This window comes from Balaenoptera physalus (assembly GCF_965194825.1).
Source record: "Balaenoptera physalus genome assembly, chromosome: 5".
Lineage (NCBI taxonomy): Eukaryota > Metazoa > Chordata > Mammalia > Artiodactyla > Balaenopteridae > Balaenoptera > Balaenoptera physalus.
The window spans coordinates 62,613,010-62,636,817 of NC_138884.1; the positions used below are offsets into that span (position 1 = coordinate 62,613,010).

General features: G+C 37.5%; 1 protein-coding gene across 10 annotated transcripts in view; it reads right to left on the reverse strand.

The window, feature by feature from the left end:
* The window catches only part of RUFY3 (RUN and FYVE domain containing 3), an 89,379-nt gene that overhangs the window by 15,138 nt on the left and 50,433 nt on the right, over positions 1–23,808 (reverse strand). For all 10 annotated transcript variants that reach the window (XR_014264267.1, XM_082463775.1, XM_082463776.1 and 7 more), the window contains 9 exons: positions 21,736–21,909; positions 20,829–20,946; positions 19,898–19,999; positions 17,115–17,238; positions 15,949–16,010; positions 14,656–14,721; positions 13,302–13,371; positions 3,078–3,170; positions 1,636–1,719 (listed from right to left, as the gene is read on the reverse strand). Coding sequence is in view for 9 of the 10 variants with exons in the window: in XM_082463775.1 (XP_082319901.1) it covers positions 1,636–1,719; positions 3,078–3,170; positions 13,302–13,371; positions 14,656–14,721; positions 15,949–16,010; positions 17,115–17,238; positions 19,898–19,999; positions 20,829–20,946; positions 21,736–21,909 (893 nt within the window). In the remaining variant the exon portion in view is untranslated. The remainder of the gene's footprint in view (positions 1–1,635; positions 1,720–3,077; positions 3,171–13,301; positions 13,372–14,655; positions 14,722–15,948; positions 16,011–17,114; positions 17,239–19,897; positions 20,000–20,828; positions 20,947–21,735; positions 21,910–23,808) is intronic.

Consider the following 23,808-nt stretch of genomic DNA (forward strand, 5'->3'; position numbering starts at 1 on the left):
ATGGCTAACTGAGTTTTTTCTTTTTTTAAAAAATTTTTATTTCATATTGGAGTATAGTTGATTAACAGTGTTGTGTTGGTTTCAGGTGTATAGCAAAGTGATTCAGTTATACGTATACACGTTATCTATTCTTTTTCAAATTCTTTTCCCATTTAGGTTATTACAGAATATTGAGCAGTGTTCCCTGTGCTATACAGTAGGTCCACGTTGGTTATCTATTTTAAATAGAGCGGCAAACTGAATTTTTCTATTCACTTATCATGAGACCTATTTTTGTTTCAACCATTATTACTGCAACATTATTTGGATGATCAGAGGTACAAAGACCTGAGGTTCTTCTGCATCCATGCTGTGCCCAGGGCACATTCAGAACCTTGCCTACTTGCTTGGTTTCTTTCTCTTTTAATGAACATTTATCTTAATGTGGTATGAGAATGTGGAAAATTTTGTGTAAAATTTTCTCACTTGCCACTTAACTGAGGCACTCTTCTGTACATGGTTAGCATGACAGAAGACAAATCAGACTGCTTCTTAAAATGCTGACATATATTATTTCTAGGACCTTCCTTATGGAAAGTATTTTGAGATCAAATCCACAAACACACAGAAGGAAAATGATAAATATTTCAAGGATGTTAAATAACACTGTTAAAGTAACATTATAAAATAACCTGAAATTCTGTTCTATACACTGTTTGTGATAACAAAGTACAAATCAGATCACCCCTTATTTTTAGGCTTCTCCCTACTGTTAGAGACATTATTGGAGGGGGATTATTTGGTTGTCATACTATCTAAATTATAAGAAGAGTTAATGTACTAATACCACGGGTGTATTTAATATACTAATATTTGGATAAAATCTATTATAGGAGTATTAGTCCTTATTATACATTCTTTTATATATGTATATATATCTATTTTAATTTCTAAAAATATCTTAAGACTAATACTGATGTACATTTTTCTGTTTATGTATAAGAACAAGAATAAATTCAGAAATAACAACTAAAAATAAAAGCGTACAATTCTAAATTAATGATTCTTAAGGAGAAGAGGAGCTGCCCAATCCAAGGAGACATATCTTTGCCGGGGTGAGGACTGAAGCAGGAGGGGAGATAGCATAGTTTAAAAATGTAGGTTCTGCAACTTTGCCCGTGCGCCACAACTACTGAGCCTGCGCTCTAGAGCCCACAAGCCACAACTACTGAAGCCCGCGCACCTAGAGCCTGAGCACTGCCACGAAGAGTAGCCCCTGCTCACTGCAACTAGAGAAAGCACACGCACAGCAACGAAGACCCAACACAGCCAAAAATTAATTAATTAATTAATTAATTAATTAAGAAAAGAAAAAAAAAAGTAGGTTCTATATACCTAATGTTTTTGCAACACAAACTATAAAAGCAAAAATAAATTAAAAATTAAGACTGGTAAAATTCCATTGGCTGTTGAGAATGCTCAGAAAAAGGACTGAGGAAGCACTGTAGGAAATATGGGTTAAAAGAATGAGAAACTATTTTATAGGATCCATAAAATTTGCTAGAACACTACTGATATGCCTTGATCTATGAGATAAAACCCCTAGGTAGGGGTTTTAATGTGTTCCTGAACTATTAGGACCTAAGCAAAGTTTACCAGTCGTAGTTGTGTCTCCTCCTTTAAGTGCTTCCTTGCTTCACTCAGTGCTTGCCCTTCTGAAGTTCTGTCTGGCTTAGGGCCCTTGAAAAGATAAATAAAATAGTACATATTTAAGGATTTAAAGAATTTATACAGTTAGTGGACACTAGCACTGCTATTTAGTAAGGGAAATGATCATACCTAAACATGCATGATAATGAACGAAGACAACAAAGAAACTGAAGAAGTTTAGTAAGTATTCTTAAGCCGAACTGGGAATTTCTTGCCATTTTGTTTAAAGTCCTAAGATAGTTTACTAAACCAAGTGGTAGAAGTCTTAAAAAATCAGCCTCTGAAAACAAAATAGCATTTACTGTAAACTATAAATTGGGCCAAAGGTTCAAACAGGAATGCAGTCCTACTCCAGAGATCTCACATCTGGTGTCTCCACCCATACAGAGAGGTCAGAGCTAAACATCAGTAGCTCGTGAAAAAATGCTGAGTAGTCACAGTTGTTTTTACGAAGTCCGTGCATTAAAGGCAAACGTGTTACTCATGTTGGTCCCCACGCAGAGCCTAGATGCTTACTCTTTAAGAAGGTTAATAACTGGATTTCTGGATTCCTAGGTCACAGCAGGTTAGAAGCATGAGGAGGGAGACCTTTCTAGAGAGAGTAATGCTAACAGCAGTAAGAAGCAATAGATGCCAGTGAAATAAAAGGCAGAAAAAACCACCCACAGTAATCTGGGAATATTTAAGCTCAGGAGCTAGAAGCTCTATCAATTTCAATAGCCGACGCCCACCAAAGTAGCACCGTTATCACTCAGTACAGAATTGCCAATGTTGATAATTATGATATTCAGTCATCATAAAGGACTAAATGTGTTCAATTACATCCTCCACTTAAGAAGGCTTAGAACTGTGCAATATACAAAAGGTTTGCAAAATATCTGTTTAGACATATATAAAAAGTTTGGTATTGGGTTGGCCAAAAAGGTTGTTTGGGCTTTTCCATAAGATGTTATGGATCCAACCCTATACTTTAAGGGATTGAGTTATCTAGGAAATTCATTTATATGGTAACTCTTTCCCAGTGATATCAGATAAACACTTTTTACAAAACAGTAACATGGTCTAAAAATAATGGTATATTTAATATAACAGAACACTTAAATATAGTACAAATCATTAGTACATAAAAACAAGACATCAAATTAGACTGTTTATTGAAGTCTCTAAACAGATGTAGGTGGCGGTGAAGCCAAGGAGTGTCTGTAGGAGAAGGGGCATAACCCTCCCATAACCTTTGCCATTCACTCAATTGTGCCTGGAGCCTCAGTGAAAACGGTGCACTTAACATATGCAAATGCTCGCAGCTACCAAGCGGTCCTCTGGAGGCAGCCCCCCCATGACACATGACATGCTCTCTGGGGATATTTCATAAATCTAGTAAGATTAACCTTCCGATTAGATTCCAGTATGTAGGAGCTTTCCTCTTTAACTCGTTCCATATCTTCTTGCAAGGTAATAATCCTGTTGTTTGCAACTGCAAGCTGTTGATAAAATTTTAAAAATAATCTGTTATCTTTCTTTCACTAAACACAGGATAAGATAATTCATGATCTGCTAGGACATGATTTTCAGGCTGAGCTATTCTTAGAAGGAAAGAAAGCTATCTATAGCCCCATGAAAATGTTCTTATAGGGAACTTAGGAGAAACGTCTTTAAAGATAAAAATAAAAAATATCTATTACTGCTTTTTGTGTGAACATTTTTTCAGTACCACAATGTTATCTTACAATCATTTACCTCAAGGGTGTCCTCATGGATAACTTGTAATTATATTTAGTTATAAAACCTATTTCTGGACTTCCCTGCTGGCGCAGTGGTTGAGAATCCGCCTGCCAATGCAGGGGACATGGGTTTGAGCCCTGGTCTGGGAAGAGACCACATGCCACGGAGCAACTAAGCCCGTGTGCCACAACTACCGAGCCTGCGCTCTAGAGCCCACGAGCCACAACTGCTGGAGCCCACTCGCCTAGAGCCCCTGCTCCACAACAAGAGAAGCCACCGCAGTGAGAAGCCCATGCACCACAACGAAGAGTAGCCACAACTAGAGAAAGCCCGCGCACAGCAATGAAGACCCAATGCGGCCAAAAATAAATAAAAAAATAAATTAATCAAAAAAACCTATTTTTTAAAACATCTTTATTGAAGTATAATTGCTTTACAATGGTGTGTTAGTTTCTGCTTTAAAACAAAGTGAATCAGCTATACATATAAATATATCCCCATATCTCCTCCCTCTTGCATCTTCCTCCCCCCTCCCTATCCCACCCCTCTAGGTGGTCACAAAGCAACGGAGCTGATCTCCCTGTGCTATGCAGCTGCTTCCCACTAGCTATTTTACATTTCGTAGTGTATATAAGTCCATGCCACTCTCTCACTTCGTCCCAGCTTACCCTTCCCCCTCCCCATGTCCTCAAATCCATTCTCTATGACTGTGTCTTTATTCCTGTCCTGCCCCTAGGTTCTTCAGAACCTTTCTTTTTTTTTTGATTCCATAGATATGTATTAGCATGCGGTATTTATTTTTCTCTTTCTGACTTACTTCACTCTGTATGACAGTCTCTAAGTCCATCCACCTCACTACAAATAACTCAATTTTGTTTCTTTTTATGGCTGAGTAATATTCCATTGTATATACGGGCCACATCTTTTTTAATCCATTCATCTGTCGATGGACACTTAGGTTACTTCCATATCCTGGCTATTGTAAATAGAGCTGCAATGAACACTGTGGTACATGACTCTTTTTGAATTAATGGTTTTCTCAGGGTATATGCCCAGGAGTGGGATTGCTGGGTCATATGGTAGTTCTATTTTTAGTTTTTTAAGGAACCTCCATACTGTTCTCCATAGTGGCTGTATCAATTTACATTCCCACCAACAGCTCCAGAAGGCTCCCTCTTCTCCACACCCTCTCCAGCATTTATTCTTTGTAGATTTTTTGAGGATGGACATTCCGACTGGTGTGAGGTGATACCTCATTATAGTTTTGATTTGCATTTCTCTAATGATTAGTGACGTTGAGCATCCTTTCATGTGTTTGTTGGCAATCTGCATATCTTCTATGGAGAAATGTCTATGTAGGTCTTCTGCCCATTTTTGGATTGGGTTGTTTGCTTTTTTTGATATTGAGCTGCATGAGCTGCTTGTATATTTTGGAGATTAATCCGTTGCCAGTTGCTTCATTTGCAAATATTTTCTCCCATTCTGAGGGTTGTCTTTTCATCTCCTTTATGGTTTCCTTTGCTGTGCAAAAGCTTTTAAGTTTCATTAGGTCCCATTTGTTTATTTTTTTAATTTCCATTTCTCTAGGAGGTGGGTCAAAAAGGATCTTACTGTGATGTATGTCACAGAGTGTTCTGTCTATGTTTTCCTCTAAGAGTTTTACAGTTTTATAGTCTGTCTGGCCTTACATTTAGGTCTTTAATCCATTTTGCATTTAGTTTTGTGTGTGGTGTTAGGGAGTGTTCTAATTTCATTCTTTTACATGTAGCTGTCCAGTTTTCACAGCACCACTTATTGAACAGACTGTCTTTTCTCCATTGTATATTCTTGCCTCCTTTATCAAAAATAAGGTGACCATATGTGCATGGGTTTATCTCTGGGCTTTCTATCCGGTTCCATTGATCTATATTTCTGTTTTTGTGCCAGTACCATACTGTCTTGATTACTGTAGCCTTGTAGTATAGTCTGAAGTCCAGGAGCCTGATTCCTCCAGCTCAGTTTTTCTTTCTCAAGGTTGCTTTGGCTATTCGGGGTCTTTTGTGTTTCCATACACAATGTGAATTTTTTTGTTCTAGTTCTGTGAAAAATGCCATTGGTAGTTTGATAGGGATTGCATTGAATCTGTAGATTGCTTTGGGTTGTACAATCATTTTCACAATGTTGATTCTTCCAATCCAAGAACAATGGTATATCTCTCCATCTGTTGGTATCATTTTTAATTTATTTCATCAGTGTCTTACAGTTTTCTGCATACAGGTGTTTTGTCTCCTTAGGTAGGTTTATTCCTAGGTATTTTATTCTTTTTGCTGCAGTGGTAAATGGGAGTGTTTCCTTAATTTCTCTTTCAGATTTTCCATCATTAGTGTATAGGAATGCAAGAGATTTCTGTGCATTAATTTTGTATCCCGCTACTTTACCAAATTCATTGATTAGCTCTAGTAGTTTTCTGGTAGCATAATCTTTAGGATTCTCTATGTATAGTATCATGTCATCTGCGAACAGTGACAGCTTTACTTCTTCTTTTCCGATTTGGATTCCTTTTATTTCTTCTTCTTCTCTGATTGCTGTAGCTAAAACTTCCAAAACTATGTTGAATAATAGTGGTGAGAGTGGACAACCTTGTCTTGTTCCTGATCTTAGAGGAAATGGTTTCAGTTTTTCACCATTGACGAAATGGTTGTGGGTTGGCTGTGGGTTTGTCATATATGGCCTTTATTATGTTGAGGTAAGTAAGTTCTCTCTATACCTACTTTCTGGAGGGTTTTTATCATAAATCGGTGTTGAATTTTGTTGAAAGCTTTTTCTTCATCTATTAAGATGATCATATGGGTTTTATCCTTCAATTTGTTAATATGGTTTATCACATTGATTGATTTGCATATATTGCAGAATCCTTGCATTCTTGGGATAAACCCCACTTGATCATGGTGTATGATCCTTTTAATGTGCTGTTGGATTCTGTTTGCTAGTATTTTGTTGAGGATTTTTGCACCTATGTTCATCAGTGATATTGGCCTGTATTTTTCTTTCTCTGTGACATCTTTGCCTGGTTTTGGTATCAGGGTGATTGTGGCCTCATAGAATGAGTTTGGGAGTGTTCCTCCCTCTGCTATATTTTGGAAGATTTTCAGAAGGATAGGTGTTAGCTCTTCTCTAAATGTTTGATAGAATTCGCCTGTGAAGCCATCTGGTCCTGGGCTTTTGTTTGTTGGAAGATTTTTAATCACAGTCTCAATTTCAATGCTTGTGACTGGTCTGTTTATATTTTCTATTTCTTCCTGGTTCAGTCTCAGAAGGTTGTGCATTTCTAAGAATTTTCCCATTTCTTCCAGGTTGTCCATTTCATTGGCATATAGTTGCTTGTAGTAATCTGTCATGATCCTTTGTATTTCTGCAGTGTCAGTTGTTACCTCTCCTTTTTCATTTCTAATTCTATTGATTTTAGTCTTCTCCCTCTTTTTCTTGATGAGTCTGGCTAATGGTTTATCAATTTTGTTTATCTTCTCAAAGAACCAGGTTTTAGTTTTATTGATCTTTGCTATCGTTTCCTTCATTTCTTTTTCATTTATTTCTGATCCGATCTTTATGATTTCTTTCCTTCTGCTAACTTTGGGGTTTTTTTGTTCTTCTTTCTCTAATTGCTTTAGGTGTAAGGTTAGGTTGTTTATTTGAGATGTTTCTTGTTTCTTGAGGTAGGACTGTATTGCTATAAACTTCCCTCTTAGAACTGCTTTTGCTGCATCCCATAGGTTTTTGGTCGTCGTGTTTTCATTGTCATTTGTTTCTAGGTATTTTTTGTTTCCTCTTTGATTTCTTCAGTGATCTCTGGGTTATTAAGTAGTGTATTGTTTAGCCTCCATGTGTTTGTATTTTTTACAGACTTTTTCCTGTAATTGATATCTAGCTTCATAGCATTGTGGTCGGAAAAGATACTTGATACGATTTCAATTTTCTTTTTTTTTTTTAGAAATTCACGTTCTTTTATTTATTTATTTATTTATTTATGGCTGTGTTGGGTCTTCGTTTCTGTGCGAGGGCTTTCTCTAGTTGTGGCAAGCGGGGACCACTCTTCATCGCGGTGCGCGGGCCTCTCACCATCGCGGCCTCTCTTGCCGCGGAGCACAGGCTCCAGACGCGCAGGCTCAGTAATTGTGGCTCATGGGCCCAGTTGCTCCGTGGCATGTGGGATCTTCCCAGACCAGGGCTCGAACCCGTGTCCCCTGCATTGGCAGGCAGATTCTCAACCACTGCACCACCAGGGAAGCCCCTCAATTTTCTTAAATTTACCAAGGCTTGATTTGTGACCCAAGATATGACCTATCCTGGAGAATGTTCCATGAGCATTTTAGAAGAATGTGTATTCTGTTGTTCTTGGATGCAATGTCCTATAAATATCAATTAAGGCCATCTTGTTTAATGTATCATTTAAAGCTTGCGTTTCCTTATTTATTTTCATTTTGGATGATCTGTCCATTGGTGAAAGTGGGGTGTTAAAGTCCCCTACTATGACTGTGTTACTGTCGATTTCCCCTTTTATGGCTGATAGCATTTGTCCTATGTATTGAGGTCTTCCTATGTTGGGTGCATATATATTTACAATTGTTATATCTTCTTCGTGGATTGATCCCTTGATCATTATGTAGTGTGCTTGTCTCTTGTAATAGTCTTTATTTTAAAGTCTATTTTGTCTGATATGAGAATTGCTACCCCAGCTTTCTTTTGATTTCCATTTGCACGGAATATCTTTTTCCATCCCCTCATTTTGAGTCTGTATGTGTCCCTAGGTCTGAAGTGGGTCTCTTGTAGACAGCATACCTACGGGTCTTATATTTGTATCCATTCAGCCAGTCTATGTCTTTTGGTGGGAGCATTTAGTCCATTTACATTTAAGTTAATTATCAATATGTATGTTCCTATTACCATTTTCTTAATTATTTTGGGTTTACTATTATAGGTCTTTTCCTTCTCTTGTGTTTCCTGCCTAGAGAAGTTCCTTTAGCATTTGTTGTAAAGCTGATTTAGTGGTGCTGAATTCTCTTAGCTTTTGCTTGTCTGTAAAGGTTTTAATTTCTCAGTCAAATCTGAATGAGATCCTTGCTGGGTAGAGTAATCTTTTTTGTAGGTTCTTCCCTTTCATCACTTTAAATATGTCTTGCCACTCCCTTCTGGCTTGCAGAGTTTCTGCTGAAAGATCAGCTGTTAACCTTATGGGGATTCCCTTGTATGTTATCTGTTGTTTTTCCCTTGCTGCTTTTAATATTTTTTCTTTGTATTTAATTTTTGATAGTTTGATTAATATGTGTCTTGGCGTGTTTCTCCTTGGATTTATCCTGTATGGGACTGTCTGCACTTCCTAGACTTGATTGACTATTTCCTTTCCCATATTACGGAAGTTTTCAACTATAATCTCTTCAAATATTTCCTTTTTCTCTTCTTCTTCTGGGACCCCTGTAATTCAAATGTTGGTGCGTTTAATATTGTCCCGGAGGTCTCCAAGACTGTCCTCAATTCTTTTCATTCTTTTTTATTTATTCTGCTCTGCAGTAGTTATTTCCACTATTTGATCTTCCAGGTCACTGATCCGTTCTTCTGCCTTAGTTATTCTGCTTTTGATTCTTTCTAGAGAATTTTTAATTTCACTTATTGTGCTGTTCATCATTGTTTGTTTGCTCTTTAGTTCTTCTAGGTCCTTGTTAAATGTTTCTTGTATTTTCTCCATTCTATTTCCAGGATTTTGGATCATCTTTACTATCATTATTCTGAATTCTTTTTCAGGTAGACTGCCTATTTCCTCTTCATTTGTTTGGTCTGGTGGGTTTTTACCTTCTTCCTTCATCTGCTGTGTGTTTCTCTGTCTTCTTATTTTGCTTAACTTACTGTATTTGGGGTCTGCTTTTCACAGGCTGCAGGTTCGTACTTCCCGTTGTTTTTGGTGTCTGCACTCAGTGGCTAAGGTTGGTTCAGTGGGTTGTATAGGCTTCCTGGTGGAGGGGACTGGTGCCTGTTTTCTGGTGGATGAGGCTGGATCTTGTCTTTCTGGTGGGCAGAACCGTGTCTGGTGGTGTGTTTTGGGGTGTCTGTGACCTTACTAAGATTTTAGGCAGCCTCTCTGCTAATGGTGAGGTTGTGTTCCTCTCTTGCTAGTTGTTTGGCATAGGGTGTCCAGAACTGTAGCTTGCCGGTTGTTGAGTGCAGCTGGGTCTTAGCATTGAGATGGAGATTTCTGGGAGAGCTTTTGCCGTTTGATATCACGTGGAGCTGGGAGGTCTCTGGTGGATAATGTCCCGAACTTGGCTCTCCTGCCTCAGAGGCACAAGCCTGACACCTGGCCGAAGCACCAAGACCCTGTCAGCCACACGGCTTTTGGGAAGTTTGAGGTCTTCTGCCAGCGTTCAGTAGGTGTTCTGTAGGAGTTGTTCCACATGTAGATGTATTTCTGATGTATTTGTGGGTAGGGAGGTGATCTCCACATCTTACTCCTCTGCCACCTTGAAGGTCTCCTTAAAAAATCCTATTTCTAAAATGTATAAGTGGTCACCTCATGCCTTGGGACCCATCTTACAAACCCTCCATAAGACCTTCAACAGATAATTTTTTTTAAATGTTAATTTTTTTTAAAAGATTTATTTATTATTTATTTATGTATTCAATTTATTGTTGGCTGCATTGGGTCTTAGTTGCGGCATGCGGGATGTTTCCTTGCGGCGTGCGGGCTCTTCATTGTAGTGTGTGGGATTCTCGCCAGTTGTGGCGTGTGGGTTTCTCTTCTTTAGTTGTGGCGCCCAGGCTCCAGAGTGTGTGGGCTCTGTTTTTGCGGCACGTGGGCTCTAGTTGAGGCACGCGACCTCAGAAGTTGTGGCACGCAGGCTTAGCTGTCCTGCGGCATGTGGGATCTTAGATCCCTGGTCAGGGATCGAACCTGCATTCCCTGCGTTGTAAGGCGGATTCTTTAGCACTGGACCACCAGGGAAGTCCCTACAGATAATTTTTAAGAGAGTAAGAAATGAACTCCAAAGTTCTCACTCTAAAAGATGCCATTAAGCATTAAAGAGATTTTTCTTTTCAGCACCTACAAAGACAAGGTAATGTTATTGGCAGTGTATCTCTAGGGGAAATGTTTATAACCCTATTCCACTGGAGGGAAGAGTACGGTGGAAACGCTCCCCTCTGCACCTACTGAGCTCAGTTCCCACAGAGAGTGGGAAGGTGCCTGAATGAGGCTAGGAAAGGAACTGAGCAGACTCCTCTCAGCCAGGCTAGTCTCCCTTTGCATCATCTCTGCTTGGTTCCTGTTCTACTATGTAAGTACAGAGGAGCCAGGCTCAGGCAGGCTTTCTACAGGCAGGTCTGGCAGCCCATTTCTCTCTCTGCTCCGTGGGCCTAAAATGCGTAAAGAAGTAACTTTGGGCAAGTGGGTCTGCCCTCTAGATCCAAGCGCACCTCGGACTGCTCCTTCCAAGGTCTCATCATCAGAGAAAGTATTACGAGTGACGACTGCAGATCCAAGTGGACTTTCTAAGTCAGCTTTACCAACATAAAGTGGATGTTTATTTACCTTCATCTGCTCAGTTCTTCTCATTTTGTCATATTGGTTCAGAACTCAGGAGGGGAAAAGAGGTCTTTTTTGTTTTGTTTTGTTTTTTACTGGTCCCTTTAAATCCAAAATAGATGGAAATGAGAGAGGGCAGAACGTATTAGCCTTGTCTGCTCTTTATAAAGTCTATACACAATGCTTTCCTATCTCTAAAAGTTCAAAGCTTTAAGAAAATAAATCTTACTGGTAAGATAAATAAGTAAATGAATAAATTAATATTGTTGGTAAGATAAAGTTAGGCCAAGAACACAAGTCCTGTGACTGAGGGAATAAAATTTACGATTGTATTTACTGAGTGCTTATGATGTGTCAGGCACTGGTCTAGGCCCTTATGCATTAAGTCATTTAATTTGCACAAAAATCTTCTTCTTCTTATCCCCATTTTACAGATAAGTAAACCAAAGAACAGGCGTGCAAGTAACTGGCCCAGGATCAGAAAGCTAGCAAGCGCCAGATGTGGGACACAAATTCAAGAAGTCTAGCTCTGGAGAGCATGCTTAATTACTATGCCACACTACCTCAATATAACAGCAGTAGACTCACAGTAGAAAATTGCTGTGCAGAATGTTTCCAAAGCCTTGTGGGATAAAATTCTAAGGGTCATATCAACAAATTAAAGTTTTAATATAATTTAAGAATCTACATCCAAAACTAAAGCCCCCAGAACTGAGTAATATGGAAGGTGTTTTAAAGTTGTAACAATGAACAACGATTTTTTCCTTCTGAAAAAAATCCGATTAGATAGTGTTTCCTGACTAGTGCTTTAACTTGTTTATTTTAGACCAAAATTTTTTTTTGAAGTATAGCTGATTTACAATATTATATTAGTTTCAGGTGTACAACATAGTGATTCAATATTTTTATAGATTATACTTTATATATATAAAATCTATATATAAAATATATAGATTATATAATTTTATACATTATAACCTTAAAGTTATTATAAAATATTGGCTATATTCCCTATACTATCCAATATATTCTTGTAGATTATTTATTTTATACATAATAATCTGTACCTCTTAATCCCCTACCCCTATCTTGATCCTCCCCAGTGTTAACCACTAGTTTGTTCTCTATATCTGTGAGTCTGTTTCTGTTTTGTTTTATATTCATTTGTTTGTTTCATTTTTTAGATTCCACATTTAAATAAGATACAGTATTTGTCTTTCTCTCTCAGATTTATTTCACTAAGCACAATACCCTCCAGGTCCATCTATGTTGTTGTATTTAACCAAATTTATCTCACTGTATGTAATAGGATAGTTATAATTTGAAAAAGAGAAAATAAAGTCTTTGCCACCTAAAAAATTTTATTTAAGGTTTCTCATAGAAACATCTAATGCTACTGAAGAAAAAAATATGTCGCTTAGCCTTTGGTAAGTTAGGGGAAAAAAAATTAATCAGAAGTAAAATATGAGGTTATTTTTCTATTCTAATTTTAGGGACTTTTCTAAGAGTTTTCACATGTATATTCTTACTTGATCTTCAGGGTAATTGTGAGCTAAAAGGGGAAACACTCTAATTTGCCAGTTAGGGAACTGGGCCTCTTGGAGGTCAAGTGACTTACTTGCTCAGGAGCACATGACATGTAAACAGTAATTACTGCTACACCAAGCACTCTTCTAACTGATTTTACTTGCATTATTTCATTAATCCTTTCAACAACCCCATGTGCTAGGTATGGGGTTATTATTATAGATAAAGAAATGGAGGCATTGAAAGAGTAAATAATAGGGTCATATTTGTATTTCATTGTCGACTGCAACCACATCTTTGCTAGGCTAACATCCCCACAGTTTACTGTTAGTTCATTATTAGTACTGGTCTTCTGACCCGTGTTCTTTATGTCATCTACCCCATCACCCCAAGGAGAAAATAAAACCCTTGAAGGCGGGAACTTGCCAATCTGGCACACATAAATCAATGCCTGGCAGATATAAATCTTTGTCTAGCTCTGGCACATACGCAGTACCCAAATTGTTTGATGAATGAATAAATGATGAATACCACGCTACCTGCTAAACGTTAACTCTAGGCTAGCCCAGACAAAACATTCACAAAAGAAAGCAAAATATTTGATCAGCCCAGGTTCTATGTCTTCAGAGTCCAACTGGATAACTGAGACCCCTCAGATAAGCCAGCTGGCCATTCTTGGTCAGAACAAGGAGTCCTATAGTAGGTATTATCTGAAAAGCCAAGTCCTTTATTTCCAGGCTCCAGAGAAATTATTTTCCACTAATGCACTCTACTAAATTCTCTAAGTCAATCAAAGAACTTCCAAAACACTTACCTCCTCTGTCAGTTTAGTGTTGGATTTTTCTAATGCATCCACTTTTGCCTGAAGGTTGTTTACAGTAGCACTATCGACAGAAGAAAAAACATAATAGTCTCTTTTGAGAAACAGGGCAATATCCTGTACTTTCTTTTAAAATACTCATTATACTTTCATTGTTTACTGTCCATAATTCTTGACAGACTTGTAGGCTCTAAGAGAGCTTACAAGCTGATGTGTGTCTTACCTGCTACATTCTTGGCACTGAAGTTTGTATTTAATAAGCATTTGTTGATGAAATAAAAGAGCTGATGCACTACACAGTAAACTTTGTTTACTTATATAATAATAATAAGAATAGTAATAGTAATAATAGTAATGGGCTACATGAATTATGATGTGCTTGCCATACACCAAGCACTCTTCTGATTTTACTTGCATTATTTCATTACTCCTTTCAACAACCCCATGTGCTAGGTATGGGGTTGTTATTATAGATAAAGAAATGGAGGCATTGAAAGAGTAAATAATAGGGTCATATTTGTATTTCATTGTCAACTGTAACCACATCTTTGCTAGGCTAACATCTCCACAGTTTACCGTCAGTTCATTATTAGTACTCAGTCCTCAGAGAAAATGTACTTAAATTGTTCTTGAGTTTTCTAGATAGAACCAAGACTATAATTTATATTGATACTGGTATAGTCACATTTTAGGTCTTACTTAAATTAAAATGATTATCTTTCATAAGAGAACTATAAATAAGGTAATTAATGGGTATATTAATTCTTCTGAATTATTCAACAGTTTTTAGACCATCAGTGCACTTGAGAATACCAATAAATTTTGGATAGCTCTCCTCAGGAAAGAAGAGATTGTTTTATGATCTGGTCATGAAAAATACTTGGTGAGTACTTGGTAAATTAATGGTAGTGATGGTGGAAAAAGGGTAAATTAATACTATCAATCCAATGTATGAGACATGCAAGGGACCAATGAGATACAATTAAAGGTAGTAAAGTGATGAGTGCTTTACCCAAGACTTAGTCCTGAAATATGTGGCTGGATCTACCGAACCAAGAAGACCTCCAATTTCAACAGTCTACGTCACAAATTTAAGAGTTCTTAACTGAATATATTTACATAATCACTAAAGTTCTAATTACATACTAATTTTATATTGCTTTCCATTTAAGCTCACCGAACAGTTAAATGCCACATATCCAGTGCCTAGCTCAGTGCCTGGCAAGCAGTAATTCTATATATATTTGTTGAGTATGGTCTGAAATTATCCTAACTGCTCATCAGTTTACCTTTCCCTTCCCCCACACCAAAACCCCCAGTAAAGTAATAGCATTTATTCATTCTTTACTTCAGATGTCTGTTGAGTTCTTCTACATAGTTCTTCTGATCCAGAATTGCAGTAATCTGGCCATCTCTGAGGGAAAAAAATTAAAAAATAGAAAAAAAGTAAATAACATTAGAAATACCAAGATGCCCCACCCCCAATCTTTTCATAAAACATAGAAAGGAAATTATGGCACAGACACACTGAATCAGAAGACAGACCTGATGTATAATCCCCTTGGCATATCAACAAGAGACTTGGAGGTTTAAAATTGAAACCACCCCTGCATATTAATAAAGCTCTTGCTGTAGCTTATATATCTTAATACCTTAGGTTATAGGTATAATGTACAGTCTATTAGAGGCATTTAAAGAATAAAAAGTTTCTTCTCACAATTGACAGATTTTTTTTTTTTAGCTTTGTTAGTATTACTTATCATAACAATTTTCCATTTGTCATAGGGATTGAATTAAGCTTATTCGGGTGAAATAATTATTGTTCTCAAAGGCTATATATTTATTTGCCTTTAAATGCTGTTTGGCTTCAAAGTGAATGGTATAAAAGGCTTTCACAAAGATCAGGTGTTTATTATTACATGAGTAAATTAAGTGTGGAAAAAGAAGGTTCACTTCTGGGACCAGCTAATCTAGAATAGGCAAAAGTTATACAGATAGACTTTTCAACTGAAAGACAAAATTCAAGGCCACATACCTCTACTACGACTACTTAAAGGACAAGCAATATAATCTTAGCTCAATGCCTAAGGTTAAAAACTTCAGACTAATTATGCTTTCAACTGCTAAATTTATAAAGGGTAAAAGGTGAGTTTCTGATCGCTAATTTCCAAGTACCATATGAATATTTTTAAAACTTTTAATTTTGAAATTATTTTAGATTTACAGAAGTTGTAAGAGTAGTGCCCAGTTCCCATATACTCAGCTCTCCCTAATATTAGCATTTTACATAATCCCATGATGCACATGTAATAGTGCAAATTTTAAGCAAACTGACAATGCAATCCTTCTGGTCAAGAAAACCATGTTTCCAAACATTACTTTTAAGAGATGAAGCATTGGATTCCTTTTACAAAAATTTTTATTTTGTTTGCCCCTGAGCCACAGAGTAGGAAAATCTACTTAACTAAAATCCCTTTTAGGGTTTAGCAGGCATAATTGTCAGATATTTTTGACAAGATTCTATTAAAGCTATCTCATCAGAAATTCTTTCAGCACATCTGTTAAAGCAGTACTGTTGTAAACTTTAAATACTATCAAAGAACATTAAAGAAAAAAGAAAACTAATTTTCTTTGTACATACCCTTCACTACCTTTACTGCTGTTCCCATCCTTGAGATACATTGAAAAATCTATAACTCCAACCTACAGAGAGAATGTTCAGAATTCAATATAAAATTAGATACTTTTCCCAAGGCATAACACAATGTCTCTTTTTAGGCACTCAAAATAGTATTACAGTCATGACAATTACTAGAAATTTTTAATAAAAATTTAATGTTTTATTATAATCAAGAATTGACGGGACTTCCCTGGTGGCACAGTGGTTAAGAATCCGCCTGCCAATTCAGGGGACACGGGTTTGATCCCTGGTCCGGGAAGATCCCACATGCCGCGGAGCAACTAAGCCTGTGTGTCACAACTTCTGAGCCTGTGCTCTAGAGCCTGTGAGCCACAACTACTGAGCCTGTGTGCTGCAACTACTGAAGCCCACATGCCTAGAGCCCACGCTCCACAATAAGAGAAGCGACTGCAATGAGAAGCCCGTGTACTGCAACGAAGAGTAGCCCCTGCTCGCCACAGTTAGAGAAAGCCCGTGCGCAGCAACGAAGACCCAACGTAGCCAAAAAAAGAGAAGAAAAAAAAAGTTGGAAAAGGTAACTTAAAAAAAAAAAAAGCTGCTTCTTAAAAAACAAAAAAGAATTGACAAGGGTTGTAAGTAAAGAACCAAGATTAAGTCAGTAGGACATGACTAAGAAAGTCAACTGAATACTTAATATAAATTAAGGTTTAACATTTCTTTCTCTCTTGCTTATTTAAAATATTCTGCTACTAAACCCCTGTGTATATATTTTGGCTTATATGTGTGTGTACATATATTGGGTCGGCCAAAAATTTGTTTGGGTTTTTCCATAAGATGCTACGGCAAACATATATACATATGTTTGCTGCTGAACCACATAGCACACAGCACATATATATATATATATATATATTTTAGCCTGTGCAAAATATTTTTAACAGGGATCACAGTTAAGACAAGGATTTGAAAAACATTCATTATGCACAAATAAGCCAAGCTGGAAGGAAAAACAAACAGATTTTTTATATTCACATCAAAAATAAAGAAAATCCTATTTATAACTCATAGAAGTTCCCCTAATTTGGTTGGTATAATCTGATCAATCCAAATTCTGAGATAACAGAACTCAGAGTGACACTCTAGGTAACCAAGTATCTTTCTCATACCTGAGAGTCCAAATCTTCTCCTTTCATACAGAAATTGGCATCAATGACATTCAGACCCACCAACAGACCAGCAATTATAGCTCCCTCTTCTTCCATCATGAGGGCATTGGGTTCATAGAATTCACTGTAAGAGAAATCCATGAAACACTCTACTGTAATAAAACCTCAAGAATCCAATGATGTAACCATGAGACAAGGAGAAGAGCACTTGCCTCGTGGTTAAATATGGTCATCTATAATAACAGCAAAAAAGTAAAAACAAGGATTACTTGGATACTTTATTTTAGATAATAGGGACATGAACAGACTCTAGATAACAGACAGTCCAGCTGAAAGAAAAGTGATTGGAATGGTATTTTCACCGAAGTGAGCATTCATGCTTCTGCCACATATCTGTATTTGCAACGCACCAGGGGATAATTTTTCAATCTTTCATGGATCTTAAAAAAACCGATTAGTTTGTTTTTTTAAAATTGCCTTTTTTCTGATCTGCTTTATTTTTATTTTTTAAATTTAATTGTATATATATTTAAACATTTTTTATTTTATATTGGAGTATAGTTGACTTACAATGTTATGTTAGTTTCAGGTGTACAGCAAAGTGATTTAGTAATACATATACTGTATTGTTGTATGCAGCGGTAGTTCATTCACTTTCACTGCTGCACAGTATTCCATGGTAGGGATATACCACAATGGATTCATTCTATTTGCTGTTTCAGTTGTGCAGGCTACAGTGCTTTGCTGAACACTACTGCACATGGGTTTGGGTACATATACACATGCATTTCTGTTAGACATACCTAGGGTGTGAAAGTGCTGAGTCAAAGTGAGTGAAAATATGTATTAAAAAGTGTTCTGTCTAGTTCGTAAGACTGAATCCATTTACTCTGGTGCTCTGCTGGATGAAGAGCTAATTTTTCAGACCCCAATTGAATCATATAATTTTGTAGCCACCTACAGCTTGAACACTAGACCCTACACCACTTTAAGGCTTGATCCTTGGAAAGCTGAGCCTTCCCCTTGTGGAAATAAATAAGCTCTCCTGAATGGTTACTGTTTCTCTTTCTCCTGATTTGCTTAATTTTCCTAGGCAAGAAAACAGCAATCAATGGCACACGCAGCTGCAGCAACATTAAAACAATGCTCCATGTTAGGATCTGCAGTGCAATTTTTGGTAAAAACTAGGCTCTTGAAAAATTCAGCCATGTCTTTAAATTCTCGATTACTTATTCTTCTTATAATATTTCTCAGAGGCAGTCTGCTATACTTGAATTTCTTTTAGTAAATATTAATAACCTATAAAGTATATATAGAAAAGTACACAAATCATACAATACAGTGGAATGAGTTTTCACACAGAGAACACACCTATGTAACCAGCAGTATATTAAAAATCAGTACATCATCAGAACCTCCAAAGCCACCTTGTCCTCCCTTCTACTCCCCATTTACTACCCCTACCCTGCCAATGGTAGCTATTTCCTGATTTCTATCATGAAGGATAAATTGTGTACGTTTCTGAACTTTATACAAATGGAATAATGCGGAATGTATTTTTCATGTCTGGTTTCATTTGCCCAACATTACACTTGTGAGATTAATCCATATGGCTGTGTGTAGTTGCTATATGGTATTTCACTGTATGAGTATACCATAATTTACCTACCCATTCTACTGCGAATAGATACTTGGGGTCTATTACAAACATTTGGGGCTGGTACAATCATTGTAATAACTATGAGCATTCTTGTTCATGTCTTTTGTTGGATATAACTATGCATTTTTTATTGGATACAATAACTAGAAGCGGAATCCTTGATCACAAGGAATGCTCATGATCAGCTTTAACAGAGGATGACAAACAGTTTTCTTAAATTTCTATACCAATTAACTCATCAGCAGGACATTAAAGTTACTTCACATCCTCACCAACACTTGGGATTATCTGTCTTTTTCATTTTACCCATTCTGGTGGTTGTGTGAGGTTATCACACTCTTGTTTTAACTTGAATTTACAACATGGCTAATGAAGTTAGGTATCTTTTAATATGTTTACTGGCCATTTCAATTTCTTCTTCTGTGAGAGGCTTGTTCAAGTCCTTTACCCAATTCTGTCTTTGCTCGTCTGCCTTTCTTCTTTTTGGACTGACGGAGTTCTTTATACACCGTGAGTGTGCATCATTTGTTGAATATATGTATTATGTACTGCAAATATCTCCTTTAGAGTTATGGGTTACCTCTCACTCTTAATCTCAAGAGTGACTTTTGATGGAGAGAAGTTCTTCATTTTAATGTAACCAATTTATCCATTTTTTCCTTTACAGGTAGAACTTTTTGTGTTTAAGAAATTTTTGTCTACTTTATGTTTCTTCTAAAAGCTTTATTGTTTTCTCGTTCCCATTTGTACCTATGACCCAACTGGAAATTTTTTTGTGTGCTGTATTTGAATTTAATGTTACACGTCAACTTCCTGTCTTAGTGAGCCTGGGTATATGCTAAGGTGTCAAAAGCCTTTCCCGTTTTCTAAAGGTGTTAAGTTTTGACCTGTCCTGCAAAGGACCATACATATGCCACAGAGACAGTGTGAACACACTTAATATAAAAACATCTATTCTTGCGTATGTGTGTGTGTGATGTGGGAGAAGTTATTAGCTGAGCTACGTGAAATTGTCATGAATCAAATGTTTCTGACCCCCCAAAATGATAAATTTATATGCTTCAGCCTCATATGACATAGAACATGGGGAGAAAAAGGAAGCTCAACGAGAAGATCTTCATACCTGAGAAGTTCCTTCTTATTGATCAGAGCTTTCATATACTCCGAAAGTTTCTTTTGCATCAATGCCAAACGAAGCCAGGCTCTTCCTCTGCCTACTGGTGTCCTACAAAAACACAGAAACCAACTAAAAGCAGCAGAGCTAGAGGCCACAGTGGGACAGGTTCACTTACTCCCGCTAACGGGCCCCCCCAGTATACGGTGCACAGGATGTGCTCCTCACAGCCTCTCCCACCACACTCCTGTGGGAGGACTTCCGTGTGGGCCAGTGGGAGCCAGGGGTGTGTTTGGGACAAATGCTCTCGTGAGGAATTAATTACTGAATGAGACCATGATTTGAAGACAAGACCTCTGGAAGGCCAAACTGAAAATGCTCCATCAGACTAGTTTTGGTAAATCCTCATCAATTTAGTGTGGATCATGTAAGGACCCGAATAACAATAATCAGGACACAGGCCACTTAGACCTCTACTTGATTACAATTGGACCAGTCTAATTTGGGAAGGTGATTACCACTCTTTTTTCAAGTCCCAAGGCAGGTTCCGGGTGTCAGTTCCTGAGGCTCACTTGACAACCGTTTTAATCTTGGTTCTCATGAAACACATTGTTTGTCTTAAGTCCAACACACCATTTCCCTAGATCTAACTTCTTGAGACTCACTAGCTGATACCCACAAGTGCTTTAAAAAAAAAGAGAACATTTGGTATTTTAACATGAAGACAACCTTTCTTAGATTAATAATAATTATCCCTCACACTTCTCATTATTCTACAGTACCAGTTCTCTTGTAACATCACCTATTCATAATAGCATTTTGCATTTTGGACTGTTATGAAATAAATTATTATGATCACCGTTGTCTTTAGTCTCACTCCTAAAGGAGGCAGTTAAGAAGAATGTTCTCCCTGACACACAGAACTGAACCTTAAACTTACTTAAGTCCTGGAAGATCTTTAACACTTGCTGTTATCTCTGCAGCTTCTGGAACAAGCTTTTCTACCAGTTCTAGAGGCCCCCAGAAGGATTTATTTTGTCCAAGAAAAGTTTTCTTAGCTAAGGTGATAAAAACAAAGCAATATTTTAATATTTTTCACAACATAAACACACTCTCAACACACACATACCCTCTCCCATCTATTCAGTGCGCTTTTCCGGGAATTGATCCCAGATTATCAGACAGTTCTAAAATTATTCATGCTTTCATAATAGATAACATTTCATAAAAATCAAAAATCCACTACTTTCCAAGACTCGGTCCTTCCTCTTTCAGGAATAATTTATGGACTAGCTGTATAATAACAATAAAATATCTTAACAATATCATGCTTAAAGCCGTGTGGTATTAGTGAAGAAAACAGTCCAGTGGAAAAGAATATGTAATCCAAGAACAAGTTATCAAAGATTGGAGCGGGAGGAGGAAAAGAAGCCCAGGTGAACAAGACCAGGTCCTGTCCTCAAAAGCTCACGGTTAAGTGGGAAGAGCATGGACGCAAGAGTCTGGAGATCTGAGTTCTAGCACTTGCTCTGCCCTCACTCACTGTGTGATCTTGGGCAAGTCACATCCCATTCTAGATCTATATCCACCTGTGAAACACAACTGCCATCTTGAATTAGATACTTGTAACAGCGCTTCCAGCTCTAGCTTTCAAGAATCTGTATTTTTTAAGCGCTATACCTCCTTTAAGTCAACCATCTCTCTGCACCCACATAGGCTGCATTCTAATGGATTAATATTAATTCAAGTCTCTTATTCTTTGGCTCCACCAGGAATGCTTCTCTTCTGGAGCAGGTATTGCTAGGTAACAGGTGCGTGCACATGTGTATTCTGAGGCCGTGGTCTACCTTTCAAGCCGTGTTTCAGGCAGTGCTCCATCACCACAAAGAACTGCTGGAGAGGTGCGTAGTCAGAGTCCAGAGTTCTCCCTAGGTTCAGAGCAGATTCAATCAAGCCCTTGATACTCAGCTTGGCCATGTTCATCAGGTTCATGCGTTCGTTAGCCATGAGATAATTAGGATCTGCAGCCAAAGGAGAAAAGGATGAAGCCTGGTTACTGGAAATAGCGCATTAAAAAATTCAGTATAAGTTCACTGGGTTGACATTTGCATTGATGGCGCAAAAGCAAGAGCTGGGTAAGACTGTTGGTGTCTTGGCAAGAATCAAGGCCTTGGCACCAAATTATACTATTAGTTGCTGTATTCTTCTCCACCATGTGCTTTGCTTTAAAAAAAAAAAAAAAAGATGCCAGTCTCCCTTAGGAATATTCTTGGTGAAACAGTAAAAAATGTATTTATTTTATAAAATTTTGAGCCTTGAGTACAGTCTTTTAATATTCTCACCACCACCTCTGCCACCAGCCTAACCTGGGTCCGTCACAACTCAGTACTGCACAGCCTTCACACTGGGCTGCTTCCACCCTTGCCCTGCCTCACCCATTCTCTACAGCTTGTGAAGCGCTCTAAAAAATAAAGCCAATGTAGAACAAAAGGATAAAGCGCTTAAACTTTGTTCCAAATACGCTATGTGCATTATTAGTATTTATACTAGTTAGCATTATTATTTAAACTAAGCATTACTCAATGAACTAAAAATAATTAACATTATTAGTATAATGAAGTATTAGAACTTAATCAACTGCCCGATTTTTTAAGACTTAACATAGAGCATGTGGCTCTCATCAACCAAATAAACTCCCTGAGGAAAGGGACTAAGTACCACATTTTACCTGACATCCTCCCAAAAGTTAAATATGTTAAATTTCTATACGAACTGAAAAAGGCCTAGAGATCTATGAAATATTTTACCTTTTTTAGGAGGACTAAAAGTAGTACTAATAAAAGCCATGCTCCCAAAATAGAAACAAGCTACAGCACAAAGCAGAGATTATTTCATTCAAATTGTCCCAAGTAATTTTCTTCACACAGTGTTTTCATTAAGATATGCATTCACAGTTAAATGAAGCAGAATCAAATAGTCAAATTCTAAGCTCATCTTCTCCATTAAGTTTATGGACTTGTAGGTTTACAGTGCCCACTATACAAATCTTGGTTTGCTGTATTGTTCTCTGAGGTAATAATTTTAGAGGATACTTTATTAGGAAAGTCAGAATTGGTGTATGTTGCCACTAATTCTCTCTTGCACACCAACAAATGTTTTAGGGCCATGCCCTAAAGTTGTTTAGGGCCATGCCCTAAAACATGCCCAAATCTGGCTCTCTCTGTTCATTGTAGGTAAACTTGTCAAGAATGGAATAAACTCACAAAGGGACACTGAAATACACAAAAAACTACCCCCTGACAAACCGCCACGAAGAACAACTTTATCAGATATGAATTTCCAACATTATTATCAGCATTTATGTGCACTGTACTGTTTCCGACCTTCCATAATCCCTGGGAGAAAGGAATAGGGCAGGGGTGTGTGGGTATGCATGAATGTTTGTGGAGAGCTACTGGATTCTCCATTTAACATAAGAAAATGTGGCTGAAGTTGGATTAACTGGCGGTCCATAAGGCACCACTCCCTCTGCCTTAAGTCTGTTGGCCAATAATTCAGGGAGCTAATAACAAAATTAAGCAATGCTCCTAGTCAAAGTACATAATCTAATTCCAACCTAGTGAGAACTAGTCACGTGGGAGAGCTGGATTTGGAATATGTACAAAACATGATGCTTTGAGGCATTTTTCCAGAAGTGGTGGTACCAGCTCTGCTACACTGCCTCATCTCGTTCTTCTTGTAATCAGTAGCAGAAATGTTTAGGACATCTGGTCAGTGGCTGGGATGCATTAAACTACAGAAAGATGAACTAGTGCCTAGGGAAATCAAATTCCTGATACCTTAGACTCCATTAGTAAGGTGCTATAACCTATTTGAACTAACCTGCATCAAACATAAACCACCCACCCATTCTTTAGAAA